Source organism: Microtus pennsylvanicus, chromosome 10 (genome assembly GCF_037038515.1).
Source record: "Microtus pennsylvanicus isolate mMicPen1 chromosome 10, mMicPen1.hap1, whole genome shotgun sequence".
NCBI lineage: Eukaryota > Metazoa > Chordata > Mammalia > Rodentia > Cricetidae > Microtus > Microtus pennsylvanicus.
The window spans coordinates 20,689,037-20,701,595 of NC_134588.1; the positions used below are offsets into that span (position 1 = coordinate 20,689,037).

Sequence of the window (12,559 nt, forward strand, 5' to 3'; positions counted from 1 at the left end):
CCAACCCTCATTTTCGACATTTCTAACTCCGAGAGGCTGAATGAAACTGCCTCCTCCCTCTTAAGCTTCGGACCTCTACTCAGCGTGCAGGCTCCAGCACGGTCCTTAAGTTTAGGAGAGGGGCTTCCTCTCAAGGATGTGGTCCAGGAACTGGGTATCTGGGACAGGTGCCTTTCCCACTGGTCTGCATTCTCAATTGCTGGGGAGTTCCACCTCTGGGGCGGGGGGGGGGGGGGGGGGGGGGGGGAATGGCTCCCCGACAGTGACACACCACAATCTCTTTAGGGTCCCTGGGCAGGATGGCAAGCCAGCAGGCACACTAAGACACCAGTAGGCTTGGACAGGTCTCAAAAGGAATCTTATTAGTCTGGCCCTATTTGGAGAGCATTTGTTCCTCTAGCGCAAGCCATGGTCAAACTACAAGGCAGGACATCTCAAACACCAGAACCACTGGGGACCGGTTTGGTGAGTCTTAAGTCTCTCTCCCAGGCCAGGAGCTCCCTCCAGCTTCCCAGGCACCACTTCTATTAGTCTAGCCGGTCCCAAGAAACCTCAAAGGTTGGTCTGGAGGCTTGCTGCAAGGGTGAAGAGGGAGGTGCGGCTGTTCGGTTTCCTGCCACAATCTCTGGGTTGAGTCAGGCCGGCGGCTGGGCTGGTCCTGCAGCAGGCACGCTGAACAGAAAGGGCTGTGGTTAATGATTGACCCGTGGGAGACCTCTCGGCTTCCCTCCTAGAAGGCGACCGGGAGGCCGGTGCCAGGGACCTGGAAGAGTGAGGAGGAGCTACAGCCAGGCAAAGTACTGCGGGTCTTACTCTGAGTTGGGTAAGGAGGTCAGAGCCTCCTTCACTGACTTGTCCCTCTTCACTCCAGAGAGCTATTTCCAAACCCCACCACCACTCACTGGCGCCGGGATTCTGGGGTGAATTATTCCAGGAAGTTTCAATGAGAAAGCCGAAAAACTAAGTCACCCCTGGCCAGCCAAGCCCAGTGACGGAAAGTGCTGCGCCTACGCTGGTGAGTTGCAGGATTTCTCTGGGAAGAGTAAGGAAAGTAGAGAGACGTTTGGGGATCTGGTAGCCTGGCTCTCTCTTCCTCATGGCTTCATCCAGTGACTCTAGCAATGTCTGCTCCAGTGTCATCGACCACAGCCAAGTCCGCGAATTTGAGGTGGCCACTTGGATCAAAATCACCCTCATCTTGGTGTACCTGATCATCTTCGTGGTGGGCATCTTGGGCAACAGCGTCACCATCAGGGTCACGCAGGTATTGCAGAAGAAAGGCTATTTGCAGAAGGAAGTGACAGATCACATGGTCAGTTTGGCTTGTTCAGATATCTTGGTCTTTTTGATTGGCATGCCCATGGAGTTCTATAGCATCATTTGGAACCCCCTGACCACACCCAGCTACCCTCTGTCCTGCAAGCTCCACACGTTCCTCTTTGAGGCATGCAGCTACGCCACCTTGTTGCACGTGCTGACCCTCAGCTTTGAGCGCTACATCGCCATTTGTCACCCCTTCAGGTACAAGGCCGTGTCTGGACCTTGCCAGGTGAAACTGCTGATTGGCTTCGTCTGGGTCACGTCTGCCCTGGTGGCGCTGCCCTTGCTCTTTGCCATGGGTATCGAGTACCCCCTGGTGTCTGTGCCCACCCACAGAGGACTCAACTGCAACTTCACTCGCACCCGCCACCACGAGCAACCTGAGACCTCCAATATGTCCATCTGCACCAACCTCTCCAGCCGCTGGACCGTCTTCCAGTCCAGCATCTTTGGGGCCTTCGCGGTTTACTTGGTGGTCCTGGTGTCTGTGGCTTTCATGTGCTGGAATATGATGAAAGTACTCATGAGGAGCAAGCGGGGTACTCTGGCAGGGGCCGGGCCACAGACGCAGCTGAGGAAGTCGGAGAGTGAGGAAAGCCGGACGGCGAGAAGACAGACCATCATATTCCTGAGTGAGTCCGGGTCGCTGGGGTTCCTGGGACTTCTGGCTTGAGACGCGAAAACCTGAGTTCACTGAGGCTCAAGAGGGGTAGCTGCATAAAGGCCTTGGTGCTCATCCGGGTGTGTGGAGAGGCGTCTCGTTGTGTTTAGGAAATCTGTGGTCTGTGACTTTGGGAGGTCTGGTACCTCATTTCTGTGACTTCAGGCTATAAACAGAGTATCTTGAATGAAAATACTGGGAGATAAGAGGAACAAATTAAGTCACCCAGGACAGGTGAGAGTCTTTGGAAGGGGCGTGTTCTTCAGAGATAAAAAGAGTGACTCTTATCTTCTGCATCCTTAGACCAGAGAACCTTGATCAGGCGGGGAAATTTTCTCCCCATTTTTTTTTCTCCTCCTCCGGAGAGGCTGGCTTGTCAGGGACCCTGGCTCTCTGGATTGCTATTTCCGGCAGGAGTGATCTGTAAGTCTTCAGAAGCTGGAGCTCTGCTAGGCTCACTCTGAGATGTGCATGAGCACTCCTTGCTTGGGACCAGGGGTCTGTGCTTCCCTGGAAAGTGACCCGGCCTCAACATTTCTTAGTGCCCCAATTCTGGTGCAGAGAAAGCTGTTTGCTTCCCAAATGTGGTGGCGATATACATATTTCAAGTTGAAGACCTTCTCTGGACTGAAGGGGAGTCTTTCTAGGAAGCTAGCGCTATAGAAGACCCCCGTGTCTTCAGAAGAGAGTCTATAGATGCTAGAGATGTGGCTATGATCGACGGCCGAGGGCTTGCCTACCATGGGGCAAGCCCTGAGAGCCATTTCCAGCACCATGTAAACTTGGCGTGACACACCATTCTTATAAGCCTAGCATTGGGAGGTGGAAACAGGAGGATTAGAAGTTTAAGGTCATCTTTGGCTACATAGTGAGTTTGAGGCTACCCTGGGGCTCCATGAGACCCTGACACAAAATCAAAGCAAACAAAAGAGCCAGATTAAGGGCTAGAGAGATGACGCATTACTTAAGAGAATTTTATTGTTCTTCCAGAGGACCTTAGTTTGATTTCCAGCACTCTTTTTGAGCATCTCATAACAACCTATAACTGCAGCTCCAGGGAACTTGATGGCCTCTTCTGGGTGCTCTTCGCCTAACATTAGCAAACACTCACATTGACGTACACACATATATGAATAATAACAAAAACTTAAAAGACTAAAACAAAACAAAACACAGAAAGGTTTTATAGCTGTCCCCTGGGAGTCTGTAGTGTGTGTGCCACCAAACAGTTAAAAAATATTTTTCAGCAGCAACAAGAAAAAGGTGACATCATAGGCATGCGAGTGGGAGTCGGGTCAAGGGAGAGATGAGATTCGGAACATTTTTCTCCTCTTTTTCCCTTTCCAGTGTGCCGAGTGAAATCAATCCTCACGTTGTTTGTTTGTGTATCAGACACTTGAGTAGCGTGTCCCAGGGCTGCAGTTCAGGCAGGGGTGAAGCTGGGGAGGCATTTGGGAAAGCATCAGCCCTGCCTTTGGGCTGAGGGTGGGTCAGTTGCTGACTTGACTTTAATCTAAGTCTGTAGGAAGTGATAAGACACAGGCTTGCACGGTTTGGGTGGCCATCTAACATCAAGGGCCGTGTTGCTGGCATGGAAGGGGCTCTCAGGACACCAGCTGGGATTTCTGGGTTCTTGTACTCTCAAAAAAGCAATTGGATCAAGAACATTCAGATTGTAGCATAAACACAGACAGCTTATTATGAAAGAGGTCATCCCTAACAAGGAAATGGGGCAGCAAATTAGGAAAGGAAGAATCCGTGTGGCCCTGGCTCCCTGGAGCTGTGATATTTCGTGAGTCAGTCACCCAGTGTTCACCTTATCCTACCCTTATATACTGTGTATGTCTGTGCCTTGCTCGTCTCCCTCAGTCCTCCATATGTTAATCCTAATGCCCTTTTCTCTGCCCTTCCCTTCTGCCACAGCCCCGCGCTATGCCATATGTATTTCCCTTTTCTAGAGGAGGAAACCGAGGCTTTATAGACTGGCAGGTAGCTCTGTTGATAGAGTCTCCAAAACTGCATAAAACCGGGAGTGAGGGTGCATACCTGTAACCCCAGGACTGAGGTGGAAGCTGGAAGATCCAAAGTTGACAGTTATCCCCAGTCAGCCTAGCCTGGCACATAGGACACCCCATTTAAAAACAACGAACAAACAAACAACATTCACGAGACCCACATCATGGCTAGGAAATCAGGATCTGGCCCAGACTTCTACAGTCCTGCCTGGTAGAGGAAAAGGATGTAAGAGGGGTATAGGCCAGGAAGGAACAACCTCAGTGGCAGGCTCGTGCTCTGTGAGGTAATGTGACTGGAAAAAGGCAAGGGCACTGAAGCCAACAGTCTCCGTCACCTACTGTCTGTGGCTCCAAAGATCCCAGGAGGAATGGAAAATCGAGTTTACTTGCTTGAACATACTGTGAGAAACTTTTCCCTCTTCTCGGTCTCCCTAGACTTATCTTAAACGGTTAGCTGTGGTTTTAAGAGTTTATTTTCTCAAACTTGTCTTTATATGTGTGTGCGCATGTGTGCTTCTGCGTGCAGGGTCCAAGGAGACCAGAAGTGGGCACGGATCCCTGGAGCTGCTGTTACAGACAGCTAGGAACTCCCATCATGGGTGCTGGGAACTGAACTGTGCCCTCTGGAAGGGCAGCAAGTGCTCTCAACTGCTAAAGCCAGCTCCATGTCCCTACCTTTTACTCTCTGTTTGATCAGTCTCTGATTTTGTTTTTTCCTGTGGAGATGACAGTTCATTTCCCAGTAAGAGTTCAGATGAGCATCAGACTCTACTTGGTGGATATGATCAGAATACCCCAAACTTTTATTTGAAGATGGACAGCCTCCCAGAAATAATTTCTCACAGTAGTAATTGCTGCAAATGAGTTCCTCCTCGCTCTCCTTTCCTTCCCTTCCTGATTTCTCCTTATTCTTCCTAACAGCTATGTATTAATCACCTACTGGCTTCCAGCGTAGACATCCCTGACAGACAATCAGGTACTCAGTGTGTGATAAGAGCTGGAGAAATTTGCCATTTGTATTTAGCCCATCTTCTCGGTGGTAGGTTTTCAACGCAGTACTTGCAAATGCCGCCACCCCTCCCCGGTGTGTTTCAAAGAACTTTTTAAAAATAGGAGCCCCACTAATTAACTCAAGTTAGGGAGTAAATTAATGAAGTGAGGAGGAGGGAAGCATGGCTTACATCCATCCGATTAATACGAGGCAATTTGCTTTGTGGGTTTCATAAACTTGCGCTTCAGGGCATTTTTAACCCAGAACAAATGAACATATAAATTGTTTACAAACCACTGAACTTAATATAGTGATTTAGCTGTCTTTTTAGTATTTCATATAACAGATGGATCAAATGAGAATAAATATTTGCTCAATTCAAACATATTTTGAATTTAATAGGAAATGTAAATGACGACAAAACACAATATGTCTTTGGAGCACTTGAAGCAATAAAAAATCAATTAAGGGTTTCCCTCCTCATTGTTAAAAATTCTAACTTCTGTATAATGGAGCAAAAATTCATAAACCCAAGAAAGATGAGGAAGCCTTTGTAGCAATTATTAGTTTTCTTTTCTGCATCTTTTTGGGTTACCCCCTCCCTGCATTGTGTGTTGGGCTGGTAAGTAATGAGAACAAATGAGGGAGTCTGGGGAAAGAAACAGCGCTGCCATGCCTACTAGGTTGCAGGCAATTTGCAGGATAAACCCTAATAATGCAAAAGTGCCTGTTCCAGAAAACCTGTGCTGCCCCCAACTTCATCCCTCCCTCCCTTTCTTCCTTCAGGGCTACCCTCCCTCCCTCCCTCCCTCCCTTCCTCCCTCCCTTCCTCACTCCCTCCTTTTCTTCTTCCCATCTGTATGTGACATGTATTGTGAACATACATGGACCATTTACATGGGGCACTTAGATGCAGGCAGGCACTCATACACATAAAAATAAAGACATTTTTAAAAAATGCAAATAGAAAAGCCTATCAAGGCAGCAGCTTCCATGTAACCCCCAGGGTACATTCGAACACAGAAACTGAGCTGTAAACTGTGTTACAGAATATTATGCAATCAATTAAAGGGCACCAAAGAAACCCATGAATCAAATGTGTCCAGCCGTTAATGACAGTGAGAGTCTATCTGACTTAGACTATGTACTCATGAAGGAACAGAACATTGACAAGGATAACCCCATGACAGGTGCTTCAGAAAGAGTGATCTGGATGAAACAACACAAAGGAAGCCCCCTGGAGAAAGCCAGTCTGTGGTATATTTGTTAAAATAATTATTTTATTTAGAGCACGTGCATGTGTGTGTGTGCGTGCATGTGTGTGTGTGTGTGTGTGTGTATGTGTGTGTTTACTTGTGCCCAGGGAGGCCAGAAGAGGATATCAGATGCTCTGGAACTGAAGTTACAGGCACATGTAAATCAACATATGTGGGGAGTCAGGAAATGGATTTGGATCCTCTGCAAGAGCAGCCAGTGCTCTTAACCACTGAACCATCTCTCTAGCCTCTATTTAGTTTCTGTTTGAGACAGGGACTCAAGTAGCACAGGCTGACCTTGAACGCACTAATTAGCTGAAGATGCTCTTCAGTGTCTGATCCTCTTCCTCTGCCTTCCAAGTGCTGGGATTGCAGGTATGCCCTACCATGCTCAATGTATGGAGTGCTGGGAGTGGAATCCAGGCTTCCTGCATTCTCGGCAAGGTCTTTACCGACTCAGCCACATCCCCAGCTCACTGTAAGAACATTTTAATAGTTGTTTTCCAAGCAAAGACATTTTCTGTAGTGTACAGTGATCTATCAGCCCAGCCTCTCAGGAAATATCATCAAAACTGAATTAGTGACTTCTTGGTGTAAGATAGTATTTTGATTCAAATGCTTGAGTATACCAGGAGGAAGTTTTACCTCAAGTATTCAGATTATTGCCACTCTCTCTTCTTCCCTTTATTGATGTTGATGCGTCTATAATAAATGATAGCTCCTGTTTATTTTTTCTATTTGTGAAATCCATCATAAATTGCAAATTTCCTGCGATCAGCCTGATAGACAAATACAATAATGCTGCTTTATTTGTATAATCAGGCTGCCTCGGAGATTTCATTTCTCTGTCGGAGACACACATAGCATTTGAGGAGGGTAATATTGGAATCTTGGGCCCCATTCATTAGCATGCCTGTTCATCTGTCTTTGTGGCATGCTTCGTGGGGGCTACCAGAGTATTATCGGGGTGTAGGTGCCTTGGTTGAGCAAAACACCTAGCTTATTAATGCCCAAACTGTGCAGAGAAAAACCCATTTATGAGGAGAAAACACAAGAGAAGAATATTAAATTGGAAGTAGAGGAGTCTTGTCCTACCTCCTGGACAATGACTCCTGATCTACCACTTCCAGCTTTCTGCCTTTTCTTTCTTCCTTCCTTCCTTCCTTCCTTCCTTCCTTCCTTCCTTTCCCTTCCCTTTCCTTCCTTCCTTCCTTCCTTCCTTCCTTCCTTCCTTCCTTCCTTCCTTCCTTTCTTCCTTCCTTCCTTCCTTTTTCTTCTTAATTAAAAACATTTTCCTGGTTGAGTCTGGGTATAGTGGCGTGTGCCTTTAATTTCAGCACTCAGGAAGCAGAGGTAGGCAGATCTCAGTGAGTTCGAGGCTGGCCTGGTCTAGATAGTGAGTTATAGGACAGCCTAAGATCCTGTCTTGAAAACAAAATATGACGTGTCTTTTCCCTGCTTGCATATATGTGCACAGTGTGGGTATAGTGCCCCGGAGGTCAGAAGGGTGAGTTGGATACCCTAGAGCTGGAGGTGCAGATGATTGTGAACTGCCATGTGGGTTCAGGGAATCAAATTTATGCCCTCTGGAAGAGCAGTCAGTGCTCCTAACTGCTGAGCCATCTCTGCGGTGCCCTTTTTATTGGCGTAGACAGGGTTTCATGTAGTCCAGGTTAGCCTGGAACTTACTTTGTAGCCAAGGATGACTGCGAACTTCTGATCCTCCTGCTTTCACTACCCAAGAGCTGGGATTACAGGTGTGCACCATCACACCCAGGTTGTGCAGTGCTGGGGCAGGGATCCAGGGCTTCATGCCTGTGAGCCAAGCACTCTGCCTGAGCCACGTTCCCACCCTTGTCTTTTCTTTCTGCTATTTTCCCAGCCAGCTGACTATCCAACCTCAACTCCTTGCAAGCTCACCGAGTTCTAGAGGAAAGTTTGGCTTCACCCTTCAGTTCTGGGCACCCTACTCCCAGTTCAAGTCCTTTAGTAGACGTGGTTGAGCTCACCCCTGGGCCTTACATGTTATTTGTTCGATCTAATAGCTTTTCTGCCAGACCCTACATGCTTTCATCCCTACAGCTCCATTCTCTTCCCTAAGTTCATCTTTCTTTCTTTCTCTTAGGTAAGAGAGAGCTCAACTTTATGAAAATACACTTGACACAAAACTAACCAGCGTAGTTCTCCGTTTAATTGTGCAGTAACTTGATGGTGGCTGTTTTTCTTTGTATTTTTCCATGGCAGGAGCTGTTCCTAACTTTGTTTTTCCAGTGTGTGTGTGTGTTTGTATGTAACATATGTTAACGTATGTGTATGCACATCTGTATGAGGATGTATGTAGACTCCAGAAGCTGATGTTGGGTGTCTTCCATTATTGCTGCCACTTTCTTTGTGGCAGAACCTCTCACTGAGCCTGGAGTTAACTGATTGTCTAGATTAGCTGATCAGCAAGCTTAGGGGATCTATCTATCTCCACCCCACTCAGCACCAGGATTACAGAGATCCATGCCCATCTGTTCGTGAGTGCTCAGGGTTTAAACCTGGGTCCTCATGCTCGTGTGACAGGCATTGTGCCAGTTGAGCCATCTCTTTAGCTTCTTTTTCTCTACTTCATGCCATTGTCTTGGTAGTGTTCATCGCAACACAGATTTCAATAGATGTTTGTTGACTATGTAAATAAATGAACAAGCCTCAACTGTGTTAGGTCTCAACCTCAGGACAAATGATTGAGGTGCCTATCCAACATATCAAAGTGAACCTGGCCCCCAGGTTCTCCCTGCATTTCTCATACTTGTTAAAGGGGGCTAGCGTACCCTGCCCCCTACCCTAAGCTCTCCAGCCTAGGGAAGGCCTTCCCCCAGCCTCTGATCCCTCTATAAATAACCTCAGCCATTTCAGACACATGGTTTCTTGGCCTCCTACCCTAAGCTCTCCAGCCTAGGGAAGGCCTTCCCCCAGCCTCTGATCCCTCTATAAATAACCCCAGCCATTTCAGACACATGGTTTCTTGGCCTCTTGGCTCCAGGCTCTTCTCCTAGTTCCTGCCTCTTTCTCTCACTCTTTCCCCAGCCTCTCTCTCCCCTCATGGCCAGTTCAGTCTGAACCCTTCCATATGCCCCTGGCTCTCTTCTCTCTTTTATCTATAGCAAACCTTCTCCTCAACTATGCCTTGGAGCATCATGTCCTCACTGTTTCATTTCAATCAAGCTCGACTTTGGGAAGTGTCATGGTTGGTCTCCATTGCCAACTTGACAAGATTTAGAATCATCTAGGAGACAACCCTCTGGGCATGTTGTCTGTGAAGGAGTTTCCACGCTGAGTTAATGGAGCTGGAAACACCATCCTAAATGTGAGTGGCAATAGTCCACGGATTGAGGTCATGGATTGAAGAAGAAGGAAACAGCAATTGAGCACTGACAATTATCTCTGCTTCCTGACCGGATCCAGTGTGACCAGATGCCTCAAGCTCCGCTGCAGTGCCTTCCCACCATGATGGACTGTGTATCTTCAGACTGGAGGCAGAATAAACCCTCCCTGCCTTAAGTCACTCCTTGCCAGGTGTCTCTCTTTTTTATTTATGTATTTTTTTAATTTATTTATTTATTAAAGATTTCTATCTCTTCCCCGCCACCGCCTCCCATTTCCCTCCCCCTTCCCCCAATCAAGTCCCCCTCCCTCGTCAGCCCAAAGAGCAATCAGGGTTCCCTGCCCTGTGGGAAGTCCAAGGACCACCCACCTCCATCCAGGTCTAGTAAGGTGAGCATCCAAACTGCCTAGGCTCCCACAAAGCCAGTACGTGCAGTAGGATCAAAAACCCACTGCCATCGTTCTTGAGTTCGCAGTAGTCCTCATTGTCCGCTATGTTCAGAGAGTCCGGTTTTATCCCAGGCTTTTCCAGACCCAGGCCAGCTGACCTTGGTGAGTTCCCGATAGAACATCCCCATTGTTTCAGTGTGTGGGTGCACCCCTCGCGGTCCTGTGCCAGGTGTCTCTTACAGCAGTAAGAAAGAGAACTGCTACAGAACTGAAGTTCTGCGGTATCCTGGACGTGCGCCTATGGAGTTTATCATTCTTCAAACAAGTTCAGTCTGATCAAGAATGCTCGGTTTCAAGGGGACCTACATCCTTTGAGGCCTCTAAGAGGACAGGGCGGGCAGGGAGCTCAGTGGGTAAAAGAACTAGCTGCCAAATCTGACATCTGAGTTCAGTTCCCACACCTGCAACTTTAACCTTCTGCTCCTGTCAGAAATAATCACAGAAAGAAAGGAAGTAGGGCGCTTTTAGCTTTTAGTAGTCCTTCTTAAACTGTTCGACATCATGTTAATGCAGAGGTCTTAGCAGGGCTTTATACTAGGTTTCTGATGGGTTAGGGGCTCAAGAAGACACTGAGATGGACTACAGGAGAATAAGGAGTTTTTTAGATGAACTGTTGATGTCATGTTGATGTCCATGTTGATGGACAGACAGACAGACAGACAGACAGACAGACAGACAGACAGGCAGACAGAGGCAACAGCATGACAGCAGCTGCAAGGAGCGTTCCCGTCTCAGCATTAGAGGCACACAGCAGGGCAGGTCTCCCAGGAAAGGAACCAGAGGTCACAATGCAAAGGCGGGGTCTCTTTTCTAAGCTTCTAAGTGTGAGGGAGATGTCACAGGGAAAGCCTGCAGCCAGGCTCCCCAGGAGGAGGCAGGAAAAGAGGTGGGGACTAATTTGTGACCAACAGTATCCACTTTGATGTAAGCTCACTTCCCAGGTAAGAAATCTTGACACCAGGAAGTCTGTTAGCTAGAGACACACTGCATCTCAATAGGGCCCCTATCTCCCTACCTCACCGTGTGTGTGTGTGTGTGTGTGTGTGTGTGTGTGTGTGTGTGTGTGTGGTGTGCGCACTGCAGGTACTTGGCCTGAGCAGGGGAGGCTAGATTCTAACCTTACATTGTTACACTTTTAGCACACTTTAGCAAGGAGAGCCTCGGGGAGAAAGGAGGCAGTAACATTTTGAAAATATGAATGTGCTTTCATATCCTCTTTAATTTGACTTTCTCCCCCCCAGTCATCTCTCTCAAAGCTAAGCCAGGAGGCTAATGGCCCCAGAGGAGGAATTAGCAGGTACTGCCTGCTCTCAGCGTGTCCTGCATTGGTTTGGAGAACAGAGGCTGTATCTCTTGACCTCTTGAGCTGAGTGGTCACGTTGAAAGCCAGGCTTTTTGATGGGTGAAAGAACCCGAAGCCCTAGATCTCTTGCTTTAATGTTTCCAGAGCACAGATCAGTGCACCAGACCATTCACCCTCGTACCCCACCCCAGGGAAGGGCTGGGCGAGCCTTGAAAACCATTATGATGCTTTACAAAAATAATGAATGGCAACATCGTCTGCCGCGCTGCCCATGGGCAATGGCATTTGCTGCATTACAGTGTGGATCAATTTCAGGGCTGGCTGTGTTTCCAGAACGGAAAGGAAATGGTATAAGCATTCTGGCAGGAATGCAGATGTTCCGAAGAGCCACTCGTGTCCCCCTGTGGCTGTAAGATGATTGAAACTGTGGTCCTCAGGACACCGGGATTTCCCTGGGAGGCTTGTGCTGGGGAAGAAGAAGGCTAAAGGCGGGTGCCAGCCCAGAGAGGAACTTCTCCTTAAGGAAGAGGTTTCCCAGAGTTCTGACAGCTTGTCAGACCACCTTGCAGGGGACGGAGGAGCTCAGGCTATGATGGCTAGGTGATACCCATTGGCTGTGACTGCTTAGCTGCCAGTCTCTGTTTCAACCTGATCTTAATGCCCATACCCTGAGGATGGACTCAAGGTCCATTGGTTTTCCCTATTCTTCTTCCCAACGTGGCCACATGGTGTTATCTCTTTTTCTCTTCTTTTCTCTATGACTTGTGTGTTTAATTGTCCGCTCGAGGAGGGGGGTCCGCACCTGGATCATTAGGGCAGACAGGGTCAAGGCTCTGACTCTAATAGCCCTGTTGGGATACAGCCCTGCAGAGTGGCTGTCATCAGCTTTAGGGAAGAAGTGAGACTTGAGGCCATCAGTGAATAACGCAGCCTTCTTGGTTCACTGCAGCCTCCAGGGGTTCTCCCCCCCTCCCCCCCACCCCCCCACCCCCCCACCCCCCCCCACCCCCCCACCCCCCCCACCCCCGATGTTGGACAGGTGTTTCTAGACTTTATTTGGAACATCCCGAGGCTAGGGATCTTTCACACTCATTGTGCTGGCGGGGAATTCAAGGTCTCTATTTTGGGTTCTTAATCTCATTAGCAAAAGAAAAGCAGACTCAGAGGAAAGCCTGGGGGTGGTTTTATTAGAAATTG

The 12,559-nt window shown here is 48.2% G+C and overlaps 1 protein-coding gene across 2 annotated transcripts in view; it reads left to right on the forward strand.

Moving 5' to 3' along the window:
* The first annotated feature begins 745 nt into the window (after positions 1 to 745).
* Positions 746 to 12,559, forward strand: part of Gpr39 (G protein-coupled receptor 39) — a 193,008-nt gene continuing 181,194 nt past the window's right edge. Inside the window, exons 1-2 of one of the 2 annotated variants that reach the window (XM_075987768.1) lie at positions 746 to 1,015; positions 1,135 to 1,952. In XM_075987768.1, coding sequence (XP_075843883.1) covers positions 1,310 to 1,952 — 643 coding nt within the window. In that variant the 5' untranslated portion in view covers positions 746 to 1,015; positions 1,135 to 1,309. Of the gene's footprint in view, positions 1,953 to 12,559 lie in introns of both variants that reach the window. The other variant, XM_075987767.1, reaches the window with a different exon arrangement.